Below are 23,532 nucleotides of genomic sequence, written 5' to 3' on the forward strand. Positions count from 1 at the left end.
ACTGGGAGAGGCCCGGCAGAATCCAACTCACTGGATGCAATTCTGGCTTCTAACATCATAGATTGGTTTTGCCTGTTTTTGAACTTTTTGTAAGTGGAACCATAACCATATCATATGTGTCCTTTTGTGTTGGGCTTCTTCAGCCCAATGTGTTTTGTAGGATTCAATCATGTGATTGTGTAGAGTTGTTCATTCATTCTCATCACTGTATTCAGTTGGATAAATAATTGTCTATTCTACTGCTGATGGACATTCAGGTTGTTGCCAGTTTGGGGCTAATACAAATAATACTATTAGCAACATGGCTTATGGATGAATTTTTAAAACCCTTAAAGCTCATTTGCGTTCATAGTGTGTCTTAAGGGTATTATGTCATTGTCTTCTGGTACAAAGCATTATCATCAAAAATTATCACAATCTGGCCCGAGGAAGATGGCGGCGAGGGGCGGGGGGGGGAGGCGAGGTGAGGTGCTGCCAGTAGAAAGGGATTCGGGGGGCGGGGGACCGCGGGACCGGGGGACCGGGGGACGGAGCGATGGCTCGCGCCGCCAGCAGGGGTAGAGAAGGAGCCGTGGCACCGAGGATGTGGGAGGGGGTGAGGACCGACGGGCGCCAGGAGAGTAAGACGGGGGTGTGGCGCGTGCTGCACGCTTTGCTCTGCCTGCACCGCAGGCTCACCTACCGGCTCCGCGTTGGGTTCGGCACCTGGAACTGGATCTGGCGGCGCCGCGGTCCTAGCGCCACTTGGTTTTACGCTCCGCTAGCCCCCCGGCTGCAGCAGGAATCGCCGGCGGACATCGCGAGCCTCGTGGTGTGGTGTATGGCCGTGGGCATCTCCTACATTAGCGTCTACGACCACCAAGGTATTTTCAAAAGAAATAATTCCAGATTCCAGATTGATGGATGAAATTTTAAAACAACAGCAGGAACTTCTGGGCTTAGATTGTTCCAAATATTCAACAGAGTTTGCAAATAGTAATGACAAAGATGATCAAGTTTTAAATTGCCAAGTGGCGGTGAAGGTCCTGTCCCCAGAAGATGGAAAAGCAGATATTGTACGAGCTGCTCAGGAGTTTTGCCAGTTAGTAGCCCAGCAGCAAAGTAAATCCACAGATTTGGATGTGCATATGTTAGACAGTTTACTTAGTTCAAATGGTTTTCCTGATCCTGATGTAGTACTGAAGTTTGGGCCTGTGGAGAGCGCTTTAGGCTCCCTTCCCTGGCACATCAGATTGACCGAGATTCTATCTCCTGGCCTTCCCACCTAAACATCAGATATGAGGACTTTTTCTCTGCCCTTCGTCAGCATGCAGCCTGCGAACAGCTTCTGGGAAAGGAGTGACCCCTGGCTGCATCATTTGATTTCAGGCTTTTGGAGGAAAGGACCTAAGTGATTCTGATGTTTACAAAGCAACTATGAAACCCTGTACACACCTAGTTCATGACCCTCATAATTTATCAACAAACACATAAAAGTGTCTTACTTGAGAGTAAGTGTGAGTGTGTGTGTGTGTGTGTGTGTGTAAATAAACTTATAAATGGGAAGTGTAAGAGAAGGAAATACATGGACTTGCACCTCTGAGCAAGCAGCAGTAATGTTATAGGAGCTGAAATTTCAGTTTTAAAGCCTTCAGCCCCAACTACTTCCCTGTTTTTGTAGGGACATGAGTGGATGTTTAGAGCTGTTAGATTATTATTTTGTGGCGGGGGCGGGGGGAAGGATTTTTTTTTTTTCAGTCTTTCCTGGTGACCAAACCTTAATTTTTAAGAATAATATATTGACTCATTAAATGGAAGCATTGTGAGTTTGAGGGATTTCCATAGGAATGGATATCTTTATTGTTCTCGTGTTAAAAACTTGCTCACCATTGAAGCCCAAGGAATACCTGTTTTCAAATACCCGTCCTTTTCCATCTCATCGTTATTGTCAAACAATGTGACTGGAGAGTGTTGATCCGGTGTCTTTGTTCTGGGATGTGAAGATCATTTGAAAAGAACTTTTACAACATTGAAATGAAGAATTTAAAGAATTTTTAAAATTTAAGTATTAGGCAGTCCAGAAAAGTTGAAGATGTTGTAATCTGAAAAACAAAGGTGGAAAGTTTCCTAAAAAATAAAAGTTTGGATTTTTGTTGTTTGATGGATAGTGTGCTACATAGTTACGTTAAAAAAGTATTTCCACTGTTTGTTTAAAATAAGCAATCGAGGGAAATTACATGGCAGCTCTTTTCCTCAAAAGTAACCTGTTCCTCTTTGGAATCACACGTTTAGGACCATGTTAGTACCCAGGGTTTTTGCTCAGTAAATCCTGATGGTGACTTTCTGTAAAAGACCTTTAAGTGAGTTTGAGGGCTGTGTAGGTAATAAAACATTACCAAAGGCTACAAAAGTAAATTAATTCTACATGTTCTCTTTCATGACAGAGAACAGCATTGGTTCTGTTATCTTTTTAAATAAATAAATGACTTTTGATAGGTTTTAATATTTCTTTCCTCCCTGCTGATCCTTGGACAGAAACCATTCTTTATATTTGATGGACTATTTTCAGAAAAAATATTAACAACTGTATAATAATTATCTAAAATTGTACATTTAGAATGGAGAAATTTAAATACTAGGTCTCAGAAGTCTGAAAAATAGCAGAGAAGACTGGATTTGGAAAGTAAGATCTGGAATTGCTTGTCAAATTCTGAAGGTATGAAGAATAAATGTTTCAACTTTGGATTACAAAACCCCATGTTGATTTTAAAAATACACTTGAAATAAAATTATTAAACTAAATTTTGGTTTAGTGATATTGCTTTGCATTTCATTGTTCTTTGAACATTGTAAGACTTATTTTTTTTAAACTTTCAGTTTATTGCTGAAAGTTTGATGTGAAGCTACAGCATATCTCTAAACTTGACCAGAGAATTTATTTCTGTTCTCCTGTACAGTGATTCGTGTTCTAGTGAGGATTTTTTTTGCCTTAGTTTAAGACTGAATGTATGGGTTTTATAAACATGTGTCTGGAATATGTATAGCTTTAGTGAATTAAATATAATGGGCCCAGTTGAAGTGAAAAGATATATTTGTTAAAATGACGTTAGTCAAAGGGGAGAGATCAACCAAAGGACTTGTGTGCATGCATATGAGCCTAACCAATGGTTAAGGACAACAGGGGGGGGGGGGCATGCGTGGGGAGGGGTGTGGGATGGGAATGAGGGGATGAGGACAAATATGTGATACCTTAATCAATAAAGAAATTAATTTTAAAAGAAATAACCCCCCCAAAAAAAAATAAAAAAATTTTTTTAAAAATGACGTTAGTCAAATAAATTACCCACTGGTATATAGCCAAAGTCGCTAAAGGTTTAATAGTTGTCTTTTACTTTATTTTCTTCCATTTTGTAGCAGTATAGTGCTACACACCAGAGTGAATCTATAACCTGTGACTTGAGTTTATTATAGTCCTAGGAAGAGACCCTGAAAACAAATTGCTAAGGATTCTGAATTCATATATAGGCATTCCATATCTTTCTCCTCATGGGTTCAACTACTAGTACAATCTCCACAACTTGAATGGCATTGAGCATTCTGTAATTCCTGCCAAAATTATCACTAGTTAATGCATTATCAGGGCTCCCTTGCACTCCCAAGAACTGGTAATTTTAAAGAAATTGTTGTTTGTCTTTATGTCTATTGAAGGATATTGTTTAAATATCCTTTAAGTACTTTTTGACACTCCCCATAATGGAAAAATTTATCAAATTAAACCTACATTCTAGATGGCAGCTCAGAGCATAGCAAGAAGTCAGGGGTTGAATTCCAGTCCCAATCTGGTTTGATTCTGTTTCTTAAAAATGATTACTGTTACAAAGTTTGAAAGCTGGTTTTGATGCGAATAGCAAATTGTGTATATTGTGACTAAGGCATAATAGCCTGTCTTAAGAGAGGGAGGTATTGTTAATAAGCAGTGCCAAATACACTGTGCTTATCCACAAATTAATCTCTGAATGTATGTTACTTGATAGCTCCCTCCTCCTCCTGTGTGGTGGTTCCAATGCTTAGTAAGATCCTTGTGACGTTTTGTATGGCTGTAGACTTTGGTGACATGTAAATAATGTGCAAAGCAAGTTTTTATGATTAAGGAATAAAATTTATTGAATTTTATGATTGAAAGTCAAAACTTAACATGTATGAACAAAACAATAAAAGAATATACTCTTTTCATGGACTATAAAAAAAATCATCACAATCTGGTATTTTTCTTATAAAAACTATTTTTTTACCTCAATGCACAAAGAATTTTTTTTCCCCAAAATGTCTCATAGTTTCCACTTGAATGTTTTATTTTGTTGGTCATTTACGGTCAATTTCCACTCCCTCCCCATATACCCTTCATTATGTAGATCATTTTATTTCAAGAAAGTTTTCTTGAATTATACTTTTTAGTATTCTGTTGCATTGCTTAATTCAGGGTTTCTATTTTATGAATGTTGGCTTTGTTTTACCTATCTTCTACATCTGAAATGTCTTCATGAATTCTTATATCACCTTCATTTATTTTAGATTTTATCTTTTACCTTCTATTTTTAATACTTATTTTTATCCACCCTTGTGTTCTTCTAGTTTAGTCTTTATTTCTGAAATATTTATTTCTAATTTTTTCCTGAATTCTATCACCTCTTTCCCCTGCATGAGAAAACGTATCTCCTATCATTTTGCTAATTTCTTTTAACTCACTCTGAGATAGTAGGTTGCAGTTTTAGCTCTCTGAAGAAATATATTGTGCTCCATATTTTCTTTTATCTTATAACTAGAGGCCAGTGCATGAAATTTGTGCACGAGTAGGGTCCCTAGGCCTGGCTAGCGATCAGGGCTGATCGGGGCCTTCCACTGCTGGCCAGGGCCTTCCTTCATTCTGTACCGCCCCCTGGTGGTCAGCGCACGTCATAGAGCCCCAGTCTCCTGGTCAAATTCCCAAGGGGACACTTTGCATATTAGCCTTTTATATATATAGACTAGAGGCCCAGTGCACAAAATTCATGCACAGGGAGGGGGGTGTCCCTCAGCCTAGCCTGCACCCTCTCCAATCTGGGACCCCTCGAGGGATGTCCAACTGCCCTCTCACAATCCAGGACTGCTGGCTCCCAACTGCTCACCTGCCTGCCTTCCTGATTGCCCCGAACCGCTTCTGCCTGCCAGCCTGTTCACCCCCTAACCACTCTCCTGCCAGCCTGATTGATGCCTAACTGCTCCCCTGCCAACCTGGTCACCCCTAACTGCCCTCCCCTGCAGGCTTGATCACCCCCAACTGCCCTCCCTTGCAGGCCCAGTCCCTCCCAACTGCCCTCCCCTGCTGGCCTGATCGCCCACAACTGCCCTCACTTGCAGGCCTGATCCCTTCCAACTGCCCTCCCCTGCTAGCCATCTTGTGTCCACATGGGGGCAGCCATCTTTGACCACATGGGGGCAGCCATCTTGTGTGTTGGAGTGATGGTCAATTTGCATATTACTCTTTTATTAGATAGATAACTGTACACACACACACACACACACAACTTCACTATTGCTTATCTTATGTGAAATTAATTTTCCTGAACTTTTAGGAAGTATTGAACTGAATACAATTTCTAGCTCACCCTCTATAGCTCCCTCATGTTTTCATGAACTACTTTAATGGCCTTGAACGTGCTCAGATCTCTTGGCTCTGTTCACCACACCCACTTTTATCTGAACCTTCTCTTTCTTTTTCCCATATTTTCCCTGTCCTGCTGAATTTGAATTCCGCTTTCAAAGGTTTGTCTTCGTCGTGGAACATTGTTTTGGATGAAAGCGTCCATTTGTTAGATTCAACGTATAAGACCCAGAGTCCTGCAGGACCTTGCAAACCTTTGCCCTCACTTGCAAATCAGATTCTAGGGAGCTCCCTGTCTGCTCTGGCTCTGTTTTTGGATTGGCTGTGAGTACCTGCTGGAGATTTGGGATTTTCCTCTCAGGTCTGTCTGGTATCCCATTGTTCCCCCTGCTTCCTCCCGTCCAGATAATGACCTCACCTACTTGTCTTTGGAGTTTTATGGGGATACTTTGTCCTGATTGTGTTGTGCATATTGACTGTGCATTTTGGATTATACTACCTTAGGGGAAAATCCAGGTAGACTAATAACTATACCATCTCCACTTCCACCATCTTTCCAGAAAGTCACCATGTAAAGCTCCTCAGTGACTTTCCAGCACAGCCAGGGGTGAGTCCCAATTGCTCTGATGACCCTTTCATGACCCTTAATTCCTCAGGATTCTGCTTCCACTGCTCCTTTCCTCCCACTGTTCTGGTCTCCCTGGGCAGTATCAACCCTCTTCAAACTCTTATCTACATGAGGATGATCACAGAATCCCAAATGCTTTTCCTGACATCAGACTCATATCCACTACATGGACATCCCCAGGGGAGCTTGAACCTAACTTGTTCACATTCTCTCCTCCTTTGGGTGTTCCACAGCTCACTTGTTCCAGCCAGAAACCTTGGTAGCAGGCTCAACTCCCCTCCTTCCTAAGCCCCAATACCTAATCAATCACCAGGCTAATCCATCCTCATGGCTACTTCTGGGGATACTGTGACTTATTAACTGGTCATAAAAAATTTACAGTATTCTTAACTAGTCCTTCCATTGCACACCTTAACACAGTTTTCATATGACAACAAAAATGACCTTTCTGGACACATCCTCTTCCTTGCTTAACAACCATGACTGCCTGTCTGATGTTCTTAGACTAAACCGCTATCTTCCTGAGATGGCTTAGGAGGACCTGTATATTCTGATTCTGTTTAAATATTGTCTTTCCCATGTCCGTCTCACACCAAAATCTAATCACCTAGAAAGTCGTTCAATTCCCCTAAGGCCTTGGCACAGACTGTTCTTAACTAAAACATCTTCAAACCTACCCCTGGCTTCCCACAGCTAACTCACCTTTAACTTCTGTAGGTTCCTAATGTCATTTCATGTCCTCTCTTCCCTCTAAAACCCACCCTCTAAACCTCTGACACCTTTATTCCCATCCACACAGAAATGATCGAACTGCTTGCTGGGAAAAGAGGATGCATGTGCAATCTCAAGTACAGACTAGAACCTCAAAAATTACTAGCTAAAAGTAGTTGGGGTGACTGATAAGGCAGCTGGGAGCTCTTGACTATCAATCGATCCTAGGTTACCTTAATGACTATGTTAATCCAGAGTTGTATTCTCCCTCTTGACCTTATTTACATTCAATAATAATTTTATAAAAATATACTTTTATTGATTTCAGAGAGGAAGGGAGAGGGAGAGATAGAGACATCTATGATGAGAATCACTGATTGGCTGCCTCCTGCACACCCTCTACTGGGGATCAAGCCCCAAACCAGAGCATGTGCCCTTGACTGGAATCCAACCAACATCTACTGATTCATAGGTTGATGTTCAACCACTGAGACACACCAGCCTGACCAATAAGAATTGTTTAAAAGTAGTTCTCTTTGTCGGCAAGACACCCAAAATGCTGGCAAAGTACCCAAGCCCAGCAACTTTTTATGTTCTGAAAAATCAACACAGCACAATGCCTTGGGTTCAACTGACCCTGACCTCAAAGTACTTTTGATGAATTTACAGACCATCTGTTTCCCCTAAACTGAGAGGGTCAGGGTAGGGGCACGTGCAGAGGACTCTAGAAACTGAGACATACAGAGCTGCCCTTGAATTTGGGACTCCACCCGGTACACCCCACAGAGAATCTTACACAGCAAGACCGAGCCTGGGACCTGAGTTTTCCTCCTCCGGCCCCGCCCCCGAGCGGGCCCCACGCCGGCCTCGCCCCGCCCCCATCTGGCCCCGCCCCCATCTGGCCCGCTCCAGTCTGGCCCCGCCCCCACGCTGCCTCTCCCCCGCCCGCCCCGCTTCCCAAGCTCCGGATCCTCGGATCCTCCTCCGGTCCCGCTTCCCGGTCGGAGCAACGTCGCCTTCGGGCGGAACGACCTGGAGCGGCCGCCCAGCGGGTGTCCCGGGCCCAGGTGGCTTCCGCGTCAAGATGGCTGCCGTGCGCCGCCCGCCGGCCGGGCCTCTGCTGCTGCGCGCCGCGCTCTGCCTGCTGTGCTGGGCCCCCGCGGCCGTGCGCGCCGTCCCTGAGCCTGGGCGCTGGGCAGCGACGATCAGCGACGTAAGTGGCGCCTCTTAGCTGGGCATCCCCAGCAGCCCGGCGAAGTAGGGCGGCAGCCCCTCCTCAGCCGGTCAGGGAGTGGGGCCGACGGGTCGGCCCGCGCGGGGTCAGCTGCCCTGGGGCCCCGTCAGGCCTAGTTCGCGGACCGCATCCGGCCGGGGCGCTCAGCGGCGTCCCCACCGTCCCCCGCTGCACCGCGTGGCCACTCGGAGAATTCCGGCTCAGTTCCGGCAGGAGGAGAAAGCGCGCCACTTCCGCTTTCTCTGTAAATGGGAGGGGGGCACGCAGGGGCCGCCCACCTTCCTTCCTTCTGGGGCCCCTGACTCCCGCAGTCCTGGGAGCGTTAGGTGGGAGAGGGAGCTCTGGTGGTGCTAGTCTGCAGGCCGCAGTCTGGGAATTTCCTTCCAGGACAGGCCATCTGAGCACTTACGTCCAGTAGATGGAAGACGTGATGTGGCGGGATGGGCACGGGGAAGTGCAGGGGTGGTAGCATTTTGGAAAGTCTTGCCACAGAGGGCCAGGAAATGGAGGAGAGGCATTATCTCTAGATGAGATGACTCGTCCAATGCAGATTGACGAGTATTTTCTACACCCATGGAATGGGGTCCCAAGTTCCAAAGGCAAAACTTACATTTTGATGTTCTCAGCCAGAACAAGAAGGTAGTACCAGAGGCTATGCTGCCTGTAACATAAAAGCTGCACAGAGGTACAAAAGTAGCTATTTGTCTGAACCTTTACGACCCAGGGCAACCATTTCTTCCTGGACCCTGGTGGTTGGCGCCCCCATATGGGTGGCACATCTCTTGTATTGAATTTCTCTGATCAGTAAGAAGCAAAACTCAGAACCATCCTCAGGGCTTCTGTAGTGAATGGGCAGTATCATAAACTAAGACAGTACACAATATTGGAAGTGAATCAGCTGCGTAGAGGTTGTTAAATGACTTGACCATATCTCTAAAGACCTTTGCCCAGTGTACTTTGGATGTGCAGACTCCAAAGGCTTTTCCTTGGGTCCCACATAATTTGCAGTCCTCGGTGACACAGGCCAGGAGACGTCCAGAAAGCCCTTCTTTGCAAAGAATCGGCTGATGCCCCCCCCCCATTTTAAGTTGTCAGGACTTGTCCTTCAGGACAGGAGAGTGGGCTTTCTTTCATTTGTACTACAAATCCATCAAGAGACAGTTGTTTTGATTGTAGAGGTCAGCAAATAGATTAGAGCACCTACTGTGTGCCACGCACTGCACTGGCCATTGCTGTTGCAAAGGTGAATTTCAGACAACAGCCCCTTCTCTCAAGAAGCTTATGCAGTAAGGACAGCAGTTGCCAACATGGCAGCATTCTTGGGATATTACTGGAGCTCTGAGGAGTCCCCCCAACTCTGCTTTCTGGAGTCAGTGGCTGGCTGGTCTTAAAAGATGACTGGGTGTTACCTTGGTGAAGAAGGAGGGAGTAGAGCAGCAGCAGAGAAGGAAATCCGTGGTGTTTCTGCTGAGTGGTGTTCTGTCATGAGTGTTACAGGGGACTCAGGCCACCATAAGCCTTCTGTAATGAGCTTGGCCTTGAGCCTGATGCCAGGGTCTACACTCGGGACCTGTGGGGTCTGGGACAAGTCATATCAGTGAGTGAAGTGAGCTGGGTTCGGGACTGGAGCAGTTGGTGGAGGGTGCAGTGGACTACAGGTTACGTGCCCTTTGTGAAGAGTATAGTCGCCATTCACTCTGCTGGGGGATAGTCTAGGGACAGAATTGCCAGGTCTGCTTTTTTAAAAGTCAGAATCCATATTTTTATTATGTCATTTGATTTAAAACTTTGTGGGCTAAACAAACTCCATTTATAAGTTGGATTATGCCCCCCAGGCCACTAGTAGCAACTTTTGGGTGTGAATGAGGGCGAGCCATTGAAGGATTTTAGACATAAATGCTAATCACTGTGGCTGGTATCTAAGGATGAATTCTAGGCTCAGATCTGGAGGCAGAGTACCAGTTACGTTATTGCAGAAATGTGGGCAGAAAATGTCGAAGGCCTGAATTAGGGCAGTGGTAGGAGGAATGGAGAGTAAGAGCTAAGTTTGGTGAGTGTTTATGAGATAAAGTAGGCATGTTTTGGGGGGTAGGTGATGGAGGTGAGGTGACTGGAAGGAGCCATGGCTTGGGTGATTGAATGGCATCACCTGCAGCCAAGGTGGACAGTGCAGGAAGAATTGATGAGGAGCAGAGAGGAATGTGTCTGATTTAGGGAATGTTGGTGTGGAATGTGCGCTGGACATCCCAGTAGACATGACCTTTAGGCAGTTGGGTATGTGGATCTGGCGCTCAGAGGAGAGATCTGGGCTGTGGGTTTTATTGTTGATCTGGCCTGGGGGTTCTATTATTTATAGTTATTGTTGTGGACACTATGTTGGAGAGGGTGGAGGGGTTTTCATGAAAGAACTGCCTGCCCTATCTGCTTTCCTTTCATTCCTAACTACTTGTTAACACAGTCCCTTCACACAGCATTTTTATTCTTGGTTCAGGGCAAACATATAATAACTAATTAATACATTATTTTGTTTTAATTGTGAGAAAGGCTGTGAAGTAGAATGGGTCTCAGAGACCACATAAGGAAGCATCTGGCCTGGTTTGGGATATGGTGATAAACTTCCCAAGAAAGGGACTTTTGAACTTGGCTTTAAAGGGTAAGAAGGAATTGATGAGGTGAAGACAAAGTGACAGGGATAAAGGCTTCTAAGTAAGTTTTCTGGTGGAAGGAGTATCATGAGGGCAAGAAGGAGTACCATGCTGTGGCAGAGCTGAAAGAAAGGTTCTAGAAGAAGTGGGTGGCCCTGATGATGGACAGTCCTGTGAGCTGCAGTGAGAACTGGTCTGCCGTAAGCACACAATGGTGAACCATCACAATGTAGAGAGAGGGCTGGTTGTTTTATCAGAAGCACGTTCACATAGTACCAACCGCAGGTGTGCAGGCAGGTCCTTTGTTGGTGCAGCATATGGTGCAGTGCAGCAGCCCTCACCTAGGTATTGCTGGCCCCTGGCTGGGATGCTGGTGGCAGGGACAGTCTAGAGCCTCATATAACTACAGGGAGGAGATACATAGGAAAGGGTTTAAGCAAATGAATGATGTGATTAGAGTTATGGTTTTAAAAAATAATCACTCTGGTCAAAGGGAGGACGGCAAGGATTAGAGCTATATGTTTTACAGGGTAAAGCTATATTCTTAAATAGTAGAGTATAATTTAACATGGTTTTCCTATATTTTTCATTTTAGAAATCAGGACCTTTGATATTTAGGAAAATTATGTTTAATTCCACTGACATCAAGTTTTCTGGTAAGTCTTATAAACTAACATAATACTACCATAACAACATAACATAAACGAGTAACATAATATATTATAAACTAATACATTAATTAAATGTAAGCTAATGTAACATGGTATTATCTATAATAATAAAAGGGTAATATGCTAATTAGACCGGATGTCTTCCGGACAAAGCCGCAGGGGTCAAGGCAGAGGCAGTTAGGGGGATCAGGCCAGCAGGAGAGCAGTTAGGGGCATCAGGCCAGCAGGGGAGCAGTTAAGGGGCGATCAGGACAACAGGGGAGCAGTTAGGGGGTGATCAGGCCGGCAGGCAGAGGCAGTTAGGGGTGATCAGGCAGGCAGGTAGGTGAGCGGTTAGGAGCCAGCAGTCCCAGATTGCGAGAGGGATGTCCGACTGCTGGTTTAGGCCCAATCCCGCAGGGACATCCCCTGAGGGGTCCCAGATTGGAGAGGGTGCAGGCATGGCTGAGGGGACCCCCCCCCCCCCCATGCACAAATTTCGTGCACTGGGTCTCTAGTATTTTATAAAACAGGAAAATGTTTTGTTTTTCAGTGGTTCTAACACATTAAGGATTTCTTTTGTTTCTGTCAAGTGTTGCTTATTTTCAAGAATGGCTTTTTCTGTTTCAGAAAATGTAATATGATCATTGTTTAAAAACTATAATTAAAGTCTAGTAAAGTAGGCTTTAGCAAAAGGTATTTGACTTCTGTAAAATTTGACTCTAGATCTTAGCTTTTAAAACTAGATAAGTTTCTTTTATGAATATATGAAATGTCATGATTGTGATAAAACTTTTATGTCCATCAAAATTTTCTAAATATACATATGATCATAGTATAAATAAAAATTTTAAGACACTAACATTTTAACTAATATTTTAAGGCTTATGAAAGTGAAAATATCTATTGGGACTGTGTTGTCTATGTAAATACTGCTGTGCAAGGATGACCAAGTCATAGTTCTTGAGGTTTTCAATATCTTTAATGGGTTTACATTGGATCATATTTACTGTGATCCAACTCCTCTTGGTGTTTCCAGTAACTTGACTGGGTAAGTTTTTTGCCAGGGTTAAAGTTTTGAGATTGGGAGTATTTTTTTGTTGGGTAACACAGATTGACTTGTTGAGTGAGTCTGCCATATGTGGGTCTTTGCTGAGGGAATTGGGCCAGGCATCAGCTATAAAGCAGAGGTGGTTCAAAGCAGCTTGGTGATATCAGATCATCAGTGGTGATAAGAGTTTGTAAGAGGAAATTGAAGTGCAAGGTGAGTGAGGAAAAAATTTTGGCATCTGATTACTTTAATGAATTCATGTCTCAATGTCTAGACAAAGAAGAAATTACGTGGGGGGAAAGTTATATGGACCAGTGAAACACAGAATTTTATTTATAAAAAAGTCAATATGTGCCGAAACCGGTTTGGCTCAGTGGATAGAGGGTCGGCCTGTGGACTGAAAGGTCCCAGGTTCGATTCCGGTCAGGGGCATGTACCTTGGTTGCGGGCACATCCCCAGTAGGGGGTGTGCAGGAGGCAGCTGGTCGATGTTTCTCTCTCATCGATGTTTCTAGCTCTCTATCCCTCTCCCTTCCTCTCTGTAAAAAATCAATAAAATATATTTTTTTAAAAAGTCAATATATAATGTCAGAGATCAGCCTAAGAGTAGACAGCAGTCAAGACATCTAAAGAAGGAATGAGCAGCAGAAGGATTTAGGAACAAAAGCATAAGAAAATTAGGGTTTAGTCAGGCAAAAAACCTGGCAGTGTCCAATGATATCAATGGAGAGAGGTCTTAGTGAACTCTGACTGGAGCTGTGACATGTGGCCGGCAGGTGTGGATGTAGCATCCACCTGAGCCTCCTGTTCTGGTGCCATGCTCATCAGGCAGCTTTCTCATCACCATTGGGCATCCAGGAAGGCATGCTGAAGGGAGATAATTAGTTTTCAGTTACTATTCGTTTTAAGTGAGTTATTGAACATTCTAGTTTAGCAGTCGCCAACCTTTCGGACCTCACAGACCATCAGTGGTCCTCGGACCACCGGTTGGCAACTGCTGTTCTAGTTCATACATTTACATTGGTGGTGTGGTGAAGGCGTGAGATGAGACAGTCTGTGTTCTCACAGAGCCAGATTTTAGTGCCTGAAAGCTAAGAATTGGTATCTTTAGTATGTGGCCATGCAGTTTGGTGGATCAGATGTCTGACTTCCCTTAGGTGACCACTCATGCTGCTTCATTTAAGATGTAGTCATGAAGTCACTGTTGAAAATCTCTCAATGTAATTCACCATATTAACAGAATGAAAGAAATACACCATATAATCATCTCAGTATATTCAGAAGAGCATTAGAAAAAACTCAATACCCATTCATGATAAAAACTCTCAGAAAACTAGAAAAACTTCCTCAATCTGATGAAGGGCATTTATGAAAAATCTATAGCTAACATACTGTCAGTTCTCCCCAGATTGATCTATAAATTTAATTCTAATCAAAGTCAAAGTTGACTTTTATGTAGAAATTGACTAGCTGTTTCTAAAATTTATAGGTAAATACAAAGGGCCTAGAATAGCTAAAATAATTTTGAAAAAGAGCACAGTTGAAGGGATTTTACTATTTGATTTCAAAACTTACATAAAGCTACAGTGATCCTAACAGTGTGGAACTGGCATAAGGATAGACATGTAGAACAATGAATCAGACTAGAGGCCCAGAAATAAACCCACATGCATAAAGAAAAAGGATAATCTTTTTCAACAAATGATGCTGGAACAACTGGATATCCACACTGTGAAACACGGACCTTGGATCGTGGACTTAGAAGCTCTATCCCCGTATCTGTCCTCCCCTCCTGGTCCCATTTACAAATGTTAGACTGCTGATACTGTCTCACAGGTCATGGAGACCTCTTAAACTTTTTTCTTTCCATGCTTCATTTTGGATATTTCTGTTGCTTTGTCTTCAATTTCAGTGATATTTTTCTTCTGCAGTATCTAATCTGCTGTTAATCTCATACAATGAACTTTTTATTTTGGATATTGTATTTTTCAATCTCTACAAGTTTGGTTCTTTTTAAAAATACCTTATTTCTCTTATCAGTATTTTCATGTTTTTCTTTACATATTTGAGCATGTGGAACATATTTACAGTAGCTGTTTTTACATTATCTGCTAATTCTGTCATTTATATCATCTTTGTCATATTGACTGATTCATACCATGGGTATGAGTCGAATTGTCCTGTTTTTTAAATCTAGTGGTTTTGTTTGGATGCTGAATATTGTGAATTTTGCATTCTTGAGTGCTGTGATGTATTTTATTTCTTTAACAACTTTGTTCTGGCAGACAGTTAAGTTTCTTTTGGGTCAGTTCTATCCTTTCCAGTTTTATTTTTAATTCTTTTAGGATGGGTCTGGAGTAGCCTTTACTCCAGGGATGATTTAGCACCACTTCTCAGGTGTGATCCTTCTGTGTTTCTCCCCGGTGCTTGGCGTATTGAATGAGGCCTATGGACTCTAGCTCATGGAAACTCAAACAGTGCAAGCCCTATGTGAACTCAGAATTGTGGGATTTCTCCCTGTGCACGGGCAAGCTGCTATGCAGCCAGAGCCTCGAGGGGATATTTGTGCAGAGTTCTTTCACTCCTTCTCTGAGTCGCTCCCAACTCTTGGGTGCTCTGCCCCAGAAATCCTACCAACCTCAGCCTCTGGACATCAGTTTCGGTTTCCTTTGTTACCTTCACAAAGCTCACAACGGTACCTGCCTCCTGGTACTCATGACCTGTGTAATTCCTGCATTATATTAATGTTGATCTGACAAGTAGAATATGGCAGAAGTAATGGCATGTCACTTATGATGCTAGGTCATAAAAGACACTGTGGCTTCTTTGCCCTCTCTGGTGATATGCTGCCATGTTGTGACAAAAAGAGCTTTGTCTTATTCTAGACTTAATTCTTTTCAGTCTGTGTAATATTGTTACCCTCCTTCTGGAAACATCTATATACATAAAAAGTTAATATGGCTAAGTGTCCGACTCTCTGACCGGTTGCTATGATGTGCACTGACCACCAGGGGTTGCCATGACATGCATAGAGAAACGACACCGAAGCAACACTGGGCTTCCCCCAAGTGGGACACAGGCCCCGCCACAGCCAACGCTGCCAAGACCCCATGGTGCAAAATGCAGCCCACAGCCCAGCCCGGAAATGGGCACCTTCACGAAGCTCACAACGGTAATGACATCACGTGGCAATGGCCAGCTTCCTCACCCTAGTGACAGGCCATTTAACAACAAATGCCACTACGGACCTGGCGCCCATAAAGCAACACTCGGCTTCCCCTAAGTGGGACACAGGTCCTGCCACCACCCCAGAGTGATACTCCACCAAATCGCAGCCGATGCTGCTGAGACCCCAGGGTGCAAAATGTGACCCGGTGGCTGTGGGCACCAGGTAATGATATCACGTTTTTATTGACATTCTGAAGCTGAAATGGTTGACAGAATATGTCTGAAGACCAACTATTGCCACAACGTATCTCTGAAGCCGAAAGAAGCCGGCACCATCGACAGAATGTATCTGAAGATCAGCTGCTGGCACAACGTATCTCTGAAACTAGAAGAAAGTTACCTTTGGAAATAGTATATCCTATATAATAAAAAGCTAATATGCAAATTGACCAAACGGTGGAACAACTGGTTACTATGGCATGCACTGACCACCAGGGGACAGATGCTCAATGCAGGAGCTGCCCCCTGGTGATCAGTGTGCTCCCAGAGGGGGATTGTGGCTCAGCCAGAAGCCCTGAGCCGGGCTCATGGCTGGTGAGTGCAGCGGCGGTGGCGGGAGCCTCTCCCGCCTCCATGGCAGTGCTAAGGATGTCCGACTGCCAGCTTAGGCCTGCTCCCCTAAGGGCTCCCTGACTGTGAGAGGGCGCAGGCAGGGCTGAGGGACTGCCCACCCCCAAGTGCACAAATTTTGTGCACCGGGCCTCTAGTCTATAAATAATATTAAAAACTAGAGGCTCAGTGCACTAAATTCGTGCACTCGGGGAGGGTTCCTCAGCCTGGCCTGTGCCCTCTTGCAGTTCGGGAGTCCTCAGGGGAAGTCCAACTGACAACATGCTGCACTTGCCAGCTGTGAGCCTGCTGTCTGGCGCACTGACCACCAGGGGGCATTTCCTGCCTCGAGTGTCCCCCGGTGGTCAGTGTGCGTCATAGCAACCAGTAATTCCGCCATTTGATCAATTTGCATATTAGCCTTTTATTATATAGGATATATCTAAATATGTGATTCTTTGTCCAAAAAATGAGCACATTCATAAATTAACTGAAGAAATTTTGGATATACTTGATGTAGATTGTCACACCTATTTGAGTGATGATTCAATGAATGATGCTGAAAAGGAAAATTTTCCCATCAAACTTCTTAATAGTATTACTCCTTCAGGAATGCTGTGTCATAAATTAAAATTGAAAGTAGGAGCAATCATCATGCTACTGAGAAATCTTAATAGTAAAGGGGGTCTTTGTAATGGTACTAGATTTATTGTCACAAGATTGCGACATAATTGAGGCTTAAGTATTAGCAGGATCTGCGGAAGGAGAGATTGTTCTGATTCCAAGAATTGATTTCTCCCTGTCTGACACTGGCCTCCCATTTAAATTAATTTGAAGACAGTTTCCCGTGATGCCAGCATTTGCGATGACTATTAATAAATCACAAGGACAAACTCTAGACAGAGTAGCAATATTCCTACCTAACCCGTTTTCGGACATGGTCAGTTTTATGTTGCTTTCTCTTGAGTTCGAAGAACATGTGACATTAAAGTTAAAGTTGTAAATACTTCATCACAGGGAAATGAGTCAAGCACTCCGAAAGTGTTTTTACTCTTAACGTGGTATACAGGGAGATATTAGAATAAGTTTAATCAATTTATCAGTCATTGATTTTATCAATGTTTTTATATTGTTTTTGTTGTTTTTATATCATCTTTTTGTTTTTATATCATGCTTTTGTATTCATATCATGTCTGTTGTTATATCATGTTATTACTTATTTCTTAATGTATATATTATTTTCATGTACATTTTAATTTTCTTTCACCTCTGACACTTCTATTATAGAGAGGGTGAATAGCAATATTAACCTTTTGCACTCGGATGTCGAGTGTGACTCGACACGGTTAGCATCGGTAGCAAAGGGTTAGCGAGTGCAAAGGGTTAAAATACTTCTTTTAATTAATTTCCTTTCAATGTGCATGAATTTGTGCACCAGGCCACTAGCTTAAAAATAAAGGAAAACTCCCTAGCGGAGCATAAGAGCCCTTGTGAATTTTCTCCAGTTTCCCCAATCTGTATTCTAAGCATAGCAAACTGTTTTCAGGTGGGGCTGCTTATGCCATTCACTCACTTTTCCTGAGCATTTGCATGCAACTCTCCCATCCTCCTTCTCACCTGGTTAACTGTGGCTACCCCTTCACATTACAGACCTTCTCCTCCAGCAAGCCTGCCAGCACCCCATTCTTCATGCTCTCCTGGGGCTTGTTTAATTGTTAATCTGCCGTTTCCCCAATCCTCTATGTAAAGGAGAGGAACTGTTCTAGATTTCCCATTATGTCCCTTCTTGGCACACAAGGGGTGCTTGCTCAGTATTTTTTGAATGACTCAGTGAAGAGAACACTTAGAGTGAAGTAAGTAGTGTTAACATATCTGGCCACTCGGTTGATTTTAACGCTGGACTTAACATATAGATGAAATGAACAGTAGTATAGCAACTTTGGACTAACGGTAATAATTTAATGAATTTACTGTTTCATTTTGCAGTGACTTTTGGAGAAATTAAGTAATGTTTTACTCATTGTTTCATTGAAGTAGCCCATTTTAAATTATATTATTAAAACCTGAAGTTTACATTGGAGTATGTATATTATTATTATTGAAAAATGAGACTTTCTTTTCTTCAACAGTTAAATCATTCTATTGTCAAGAACCTGTGAAGTTTACCATAGAGTGGTATTTGAAGCATTATACTTGTCAAAATGAATATGCTAAGCTGGATGTAAGTAAAACACAATTTAAAAAAATTGTATTTATTGAAGTAATATTAATAACATTACATACCTTTTAGGTATGCAACATTATAATTAGATATATGTGTACTCTATTGCATGTTTACCACCAAAGTCTGGTCTCCTTCCATTACCATATATTTGACCCCCTTTGCCCAATTTGCTCCTCTCATCCTTTCTCCCCTCTGGTATCCACCATACTGTTGTTTGTCTGTGAGTTTCTTTTTGATTATTTTGTTAGTTTATTTGTTACTTTTTGGGTTTTATCCCACATATGATTGAAAACATACATTTTTTTGTCTGACTTATTTCACTTAGCATAATACTGTCAAGATCCATCCATGTTGTCACAAATGGCAATATTTCACTCTTTTTTATGCTGAGTGGTATTTCATTGTATATACATACCACATCTTCTTTAATCAAATCATTCATTGAAGGACACTAGGTTGTTTCCATATCTTGGCTATTGTGAATGGTGTGATGAACACAAGGGTGCATATATCTTTATGAATTAGTGTTTTCATATTTTTGTCAAATTATCCAGAAGAGGAATTGCTAGGTCATATTGTAGCTCTATCCTTAATTTTTTGAGGAACCTCCATACTGTTTTCCATAGTGGCTGCACCAGTTTCAAATCCCACCAACAGTGCATGAGAGTTTCCTGTTCTCCACATCCTTGCCAACACTTGTGTCTTGTCTGTAGCTGTGGGGTCTTTTTTGCTCTTTCATGACATGACATCGGTATATTTGAAGTGTACAAGCCATTTATTTTCACCAAATGTCCCTCAATTTGAGTACTACGGATGTTTTCTCATGATTAGATTTGGGTTATTTTTTGGGCAGGCATACCAGAAAATCCTGGTTCGTCCCATTTTTTATCAGGGAGTTTCTGCCAGGTTTCGCCACTGTAAAGTTACTACTTTTCCTTTTGTTATTAACAGTAATTTGTGAAAAAATATTTTTATTTTTATAATATGTTTATTTATATTAATGCTAGATGTCTGGTGCACCAGATTCATGCACTGGGGGGCGGGGAAAGGGAGGGGGTTCCCTCAGCCCGGCCTGCACCCCCTCGCAGTCCAGGACCCTTTGGGGGATGTTCACCAGCCAGACATCCCTCTCGAAGTATGGGGCTCTTGCAGTCCAGGACCCCTCACTCCTTACCACCTGCCTACAGTGGAGGTGGGAGAGGCTCCCGCCACTGCCGCTGCACTCACCAGCTGTGAGCCTGGCTTTTGGCTGAGCGGCACTCCCCCTGTGCGAGTGCACTGACCACTAGGGGGCAGCTCCTGCATTGAGTATCTGCCCCCTGGTGGTCAGTGCGCATCATAGCAACTGGGCCGGTTGCTATTTGGTTGATTTGCATATTAAGCTTTTATTATATAGGACTAGAGGCCCGGTGCATGAAATTCGTGCACTGGGGAGGGTGTCCCTCAGCCCAGCTTGCACCCTCTCTAATATGGTACCCCTCGGGGGATGTCCAACTGCAGGTTTAGGCCCGATCCCTGTGGAATCGGGCCTAATCCTGCCGTTGGACATCCCTCTCACAATCCGGGACCGCTGGGTCCTAACCGCTCACCTACCTGCCTGATTGCCCCCTAACTGCTTCCTTGCTGGCCTGATTGCCCCCTAACTGCTCCTCTACGGGCCTGATTGCCCCCAAATACCCTCCCCTGCTGGCCTGATCACCCCCAAGGCTTTTATTAGTATAGATATGACCCTGCACAGAAAATTTTACTAACCCTGCTTTACAATAAGGGCTTGACGATTGAATCATTAGGACCAGACACCAAGATTTCCTTTCTTTGAATAGTGGAGGGAATACTTATCTTGTCTTTAAGTTGCCCAGAAATTAAAATGAGATAATGACTTAGAAAAGTATAAAAGCACCACATAAAGACAACTGTCTTTTTAATGAAGTGGCAAAATGAAAAACACTTTTTATTCTCCCCTTCCTTCCTTTACAGCTTTTATTTAAACTTTGAAATTTATAAAAATTTCACTCCAATTTTCATTTCTTTACATTCAACATTATTTTGTATTTGTTTCAGGTTTTATATTAGTTACAGAATAGTGGTTAGACAATCATATACTTTACAAAGTGTTCCCTGATATTTCTAGTACCCACCTGGCATCATACCATCATTACAACACTATTGACTATATTCCCTATTTAAGTGACAATGGGTTTACAGGTTCCTTTCAGTGTTTCCTTTGTGCTGCTCGTCCTTCCTTTTCTTTCTCACTTCTTCCCTCATTTTCTTTATATAGTATCTCAATTGGCCATCAAAGCTCAGTGAAGGCACTGGGACACGCTTAATCCATTTTACAGACCAGGAAACTGAGGCCAATTCCAGTTGGCTGTGGAACTTGACTCAGCACACAGGAAGCCCTCAGAGCCATGCTCTTTGCGCTTCCTAAGGGGCAGCCGCCCAGCAAACAGAACAAACCTTCCAGTCAGGCTTCCGAGCCTCTTTCTCAAGCACCTCTTCATTGCGGATGCTCCACATTCTTTCCTCTCCCCCCATTCTTTACTGCCCCCCCTTCTCCGAAGCAGGTGGAAGGCTTCCCACTCACTGCCTAGGCATGCTCTGCCATGGGGCAGGGCACCGCAGGCTTGCACTGGGAGCTTCTCTGAATCACATCAGTCATTCCAGTACCCTGCAGTGCAGCACCCCTCCACTGAGGTGGCACCACCCCTCAACCCCTGCCTCAGGGGTGAGGGTCCTTGCCCCTCTGCCAGGAGTCCTTCCATGCCCCTTGATCCCTGGCTGGGCCGACCCACGTCTTGGGGGCACTGCAGAACCTCTGTTTCTCTGCAGATGAGGCAGATCCCTGCCCTAGGTCTCTGCAAAGCTATGAATCTGTGGCCAGAGACCTGGTCTGGGTCTCAGCAACCACATGCCTGCAATGTTCCCAGGGACCCCGGGAGCGGCTGAGCGGGCCCGGCCACGCCCCCCTGGTTGCCGATCTCCCCAGGGATCCCCGGGAGAGGCTGGATGGGCCCGGCCATGCCCCCTGTTTTGCTGATCTCAGGGACCCGCTAGAGTGGCTGGGCAGGCCCAGCCATGCCCCCCGTTTTGCTGATCTCCCCAGGGCCCCCGGGGAGTGGCTGGGCGGGGTGGCCATGTCCCCCCTGGTTGCTGGTCTCCCCAGGGACCCCCGGGAGCGGCTGGGCAGGGCGGCCACGCCCCCCGGGTTGCCGATCTCCCCATGGACCCCCGGGAGTGGCTGGGCGGCCCGGCCACGCCCCCCCGGGTTGCCGATCTCCCCAGGGACCCCCGGGAGGGGCTGGGCGGGCCCGGCCACGCCCCCCCGGGTTGCCGATCTCCCCAGGGACCCCCGGGAGCGGCTGGGCGGGGCGGCCACGCCCCCCGTTTTGCCGATCTCCCCAGGGACCCCCGGTAGCGGCTGGATGGGCCCGGCCATGCCCCCGCTAGGTTGCCGATCTCCCCAGGGACCCCCGGGAGCGGCTGGGTGGGGCGGCGATCTCCCCAGGGACCCCCGGGAGCGACTGGGCAGCCCGGCCTTGCCTCCCCGGGGCGGCGATCTTCCCAGCGAGCCCCGGAACTAAGAGGACTTGCCTCCCCGGGGGCCCTAGGAGATCGTCAACCTGGGGGGGCATGGCCGCCCCACCCATCTTGATCTTCTCAACGGCTGGATAGGCCACCCGGAGTCCCGCCCCCCAGCCTCCCGCCGGCCCAATCGTGGGCGTAGCGGAGGTGCGGTCAATTTGCATGTTTCTCTATTATAAGGTAGGATGTATCTGCTTTCTTCATCAATCCTGGTTTTCACATCCTTGAGTCTTGCCCAATAAATCGATTATTACTCTGATGTTTGCTACATGGTGATTTTCTGATCCATGTGTTCTCCCACATTTATTAGCATTCTGCTGTGAGAATGAACTCTTTGCTCCTATCTTACCTATCTGTCAATGGGCTATAACCTATTATTTTGCTCACATTGTCCCATATTTTGCTAGTGTAAGTCTACCTACCCTTTTCTTGATGACTGGGAGCTGCCATTAGGTTTTATTCCTATATCTAGGAGGGAAGAACCCTAGGTCCTAATGAGTAAATGAGTGTCCCCTGCACTCAGCCAGGTTTGCACCTTTGCTTTGTATTGCTAAGTATCTGGTTTGTCTTTCCTCCTGGTTAAATGCTGCTTTCTCTCTCGGAGATCTTTAATACTTGGGATAAGATGGAAGTAGCCCCAGGACAAGTATTGTGTATTTCAAAACACCTTAATCACTATCATACTGTAAGATTATGGTTGTGTTCTGTATTACTGTCTCCGGGCAAGCACAATTGAATGGCTAAGATATTAAGATCCAACAGTTTTACTTAAAATTATATTCAAACTTTTTTCTGTATTTTGTTCTGCATATTTTCGAGTGCTCCAAACTGAATGTATTTTAGTATTATTTAAATATTAAATTATATTTGTCTTCTTGGTTAATAAGTGTGGAAATAAATTATAACAAAATTTTACCTTGGGTAGGAGCTGTTACAAAAGCCTGAAAGTGTTGTCAAAGACTTTTGTGTTGATTATTTCAAGAACATCGAATGTTGGACAACAAAAAATGAAAACATAGATTGCAACAGTGACTTACAGGTGTTTCCCTCATTATATGTGAGTATCTTGTCCTGCCATGTTAACAGAGATTTATTTTATTCCCAGTGCATACAAGTATCAGCCTAAACTGTGTTTTACCAAAATTTTTATTAAGGTGCTTAATTTGTTAAATTTTAGGCTTAGCTCTTTGTGAATGTGGTAGCACATAGTAAGATGTTGGCCCCATTTTCTGTTTCTTTGTTCCCCTTTACAACAACGTCATTTCATGATGTGCTGTCAGTTCATCTCTCTTTTCTCCACTACATTGTACCTCCAGAACCCCACCAGTCAAGTTACCAGTGACCACGTTGTTCAGTCCAGTGGTCTGCTCCTCTTACCACAGTCTGTCAGCATTTAACGCACAACAC

At 44.3% G+C, this 23,532-nt stretch overlaps 1 protein-coding gene and 1 pseudogene across 2 annotated transcripts in view; both read left to right on the forward strand.

Annotated features, from left to right (window-relative positions):
• Positions 1-535: 535 nt before the first annotated feature.
• LOC103303791 (dehydrodolichyl diphosphate synthase complex subunit NUS1-like) lies at positions 536-1,342 on the forward strand (annotated as a pseudogene).
• Positions 1,343-7,903: 6,561 nt separating this feature from the next.
• The window catches only part of TMEM87B (transmembrane protein 87B), a 44,684-nt gene continuing 29,055 nt past the window's right edge, over positions 7,904-23,532 (forward strand). For both annotated transcript variants that reach the window (XM_054727963.1, XM_008160787.3), the window contains exons 1-4: positions 7,904-8,172; positions 11,434-11,494; positions 18,446-18,537; positions 23,051-23,182. In XM_054727963.1, the coding sequence (XP_054583938.1) occupies positions 8,044-8,172; positions 11,434-11,494; positions 18,446-18,537; positions 23,051-23,182 (414 nt within the window). In that variant the 5' untranslated portion in view covers positions 7,904-8,043. The remainder of the gene's footprint in view (positions 8,173-11,433; positions 11,495-18,445; positions 18,538-23,050; positions 23,183-23,532) is intronic.

This window comes from Eptesicus fuscus, chromosome 16, assembly GCF_027574615.1.
Source record: "Eptesicus fuscus isolate TK198812 chromosome 16, DD_ASM_mEF_20220401, whole genome shotgun sequence".
NCBI lineage: Eukaryota > Metazoa > Chordata > Mammalia > Chiroptera > Vespertilionidae > Eptesicus > Eptesicus fuscus.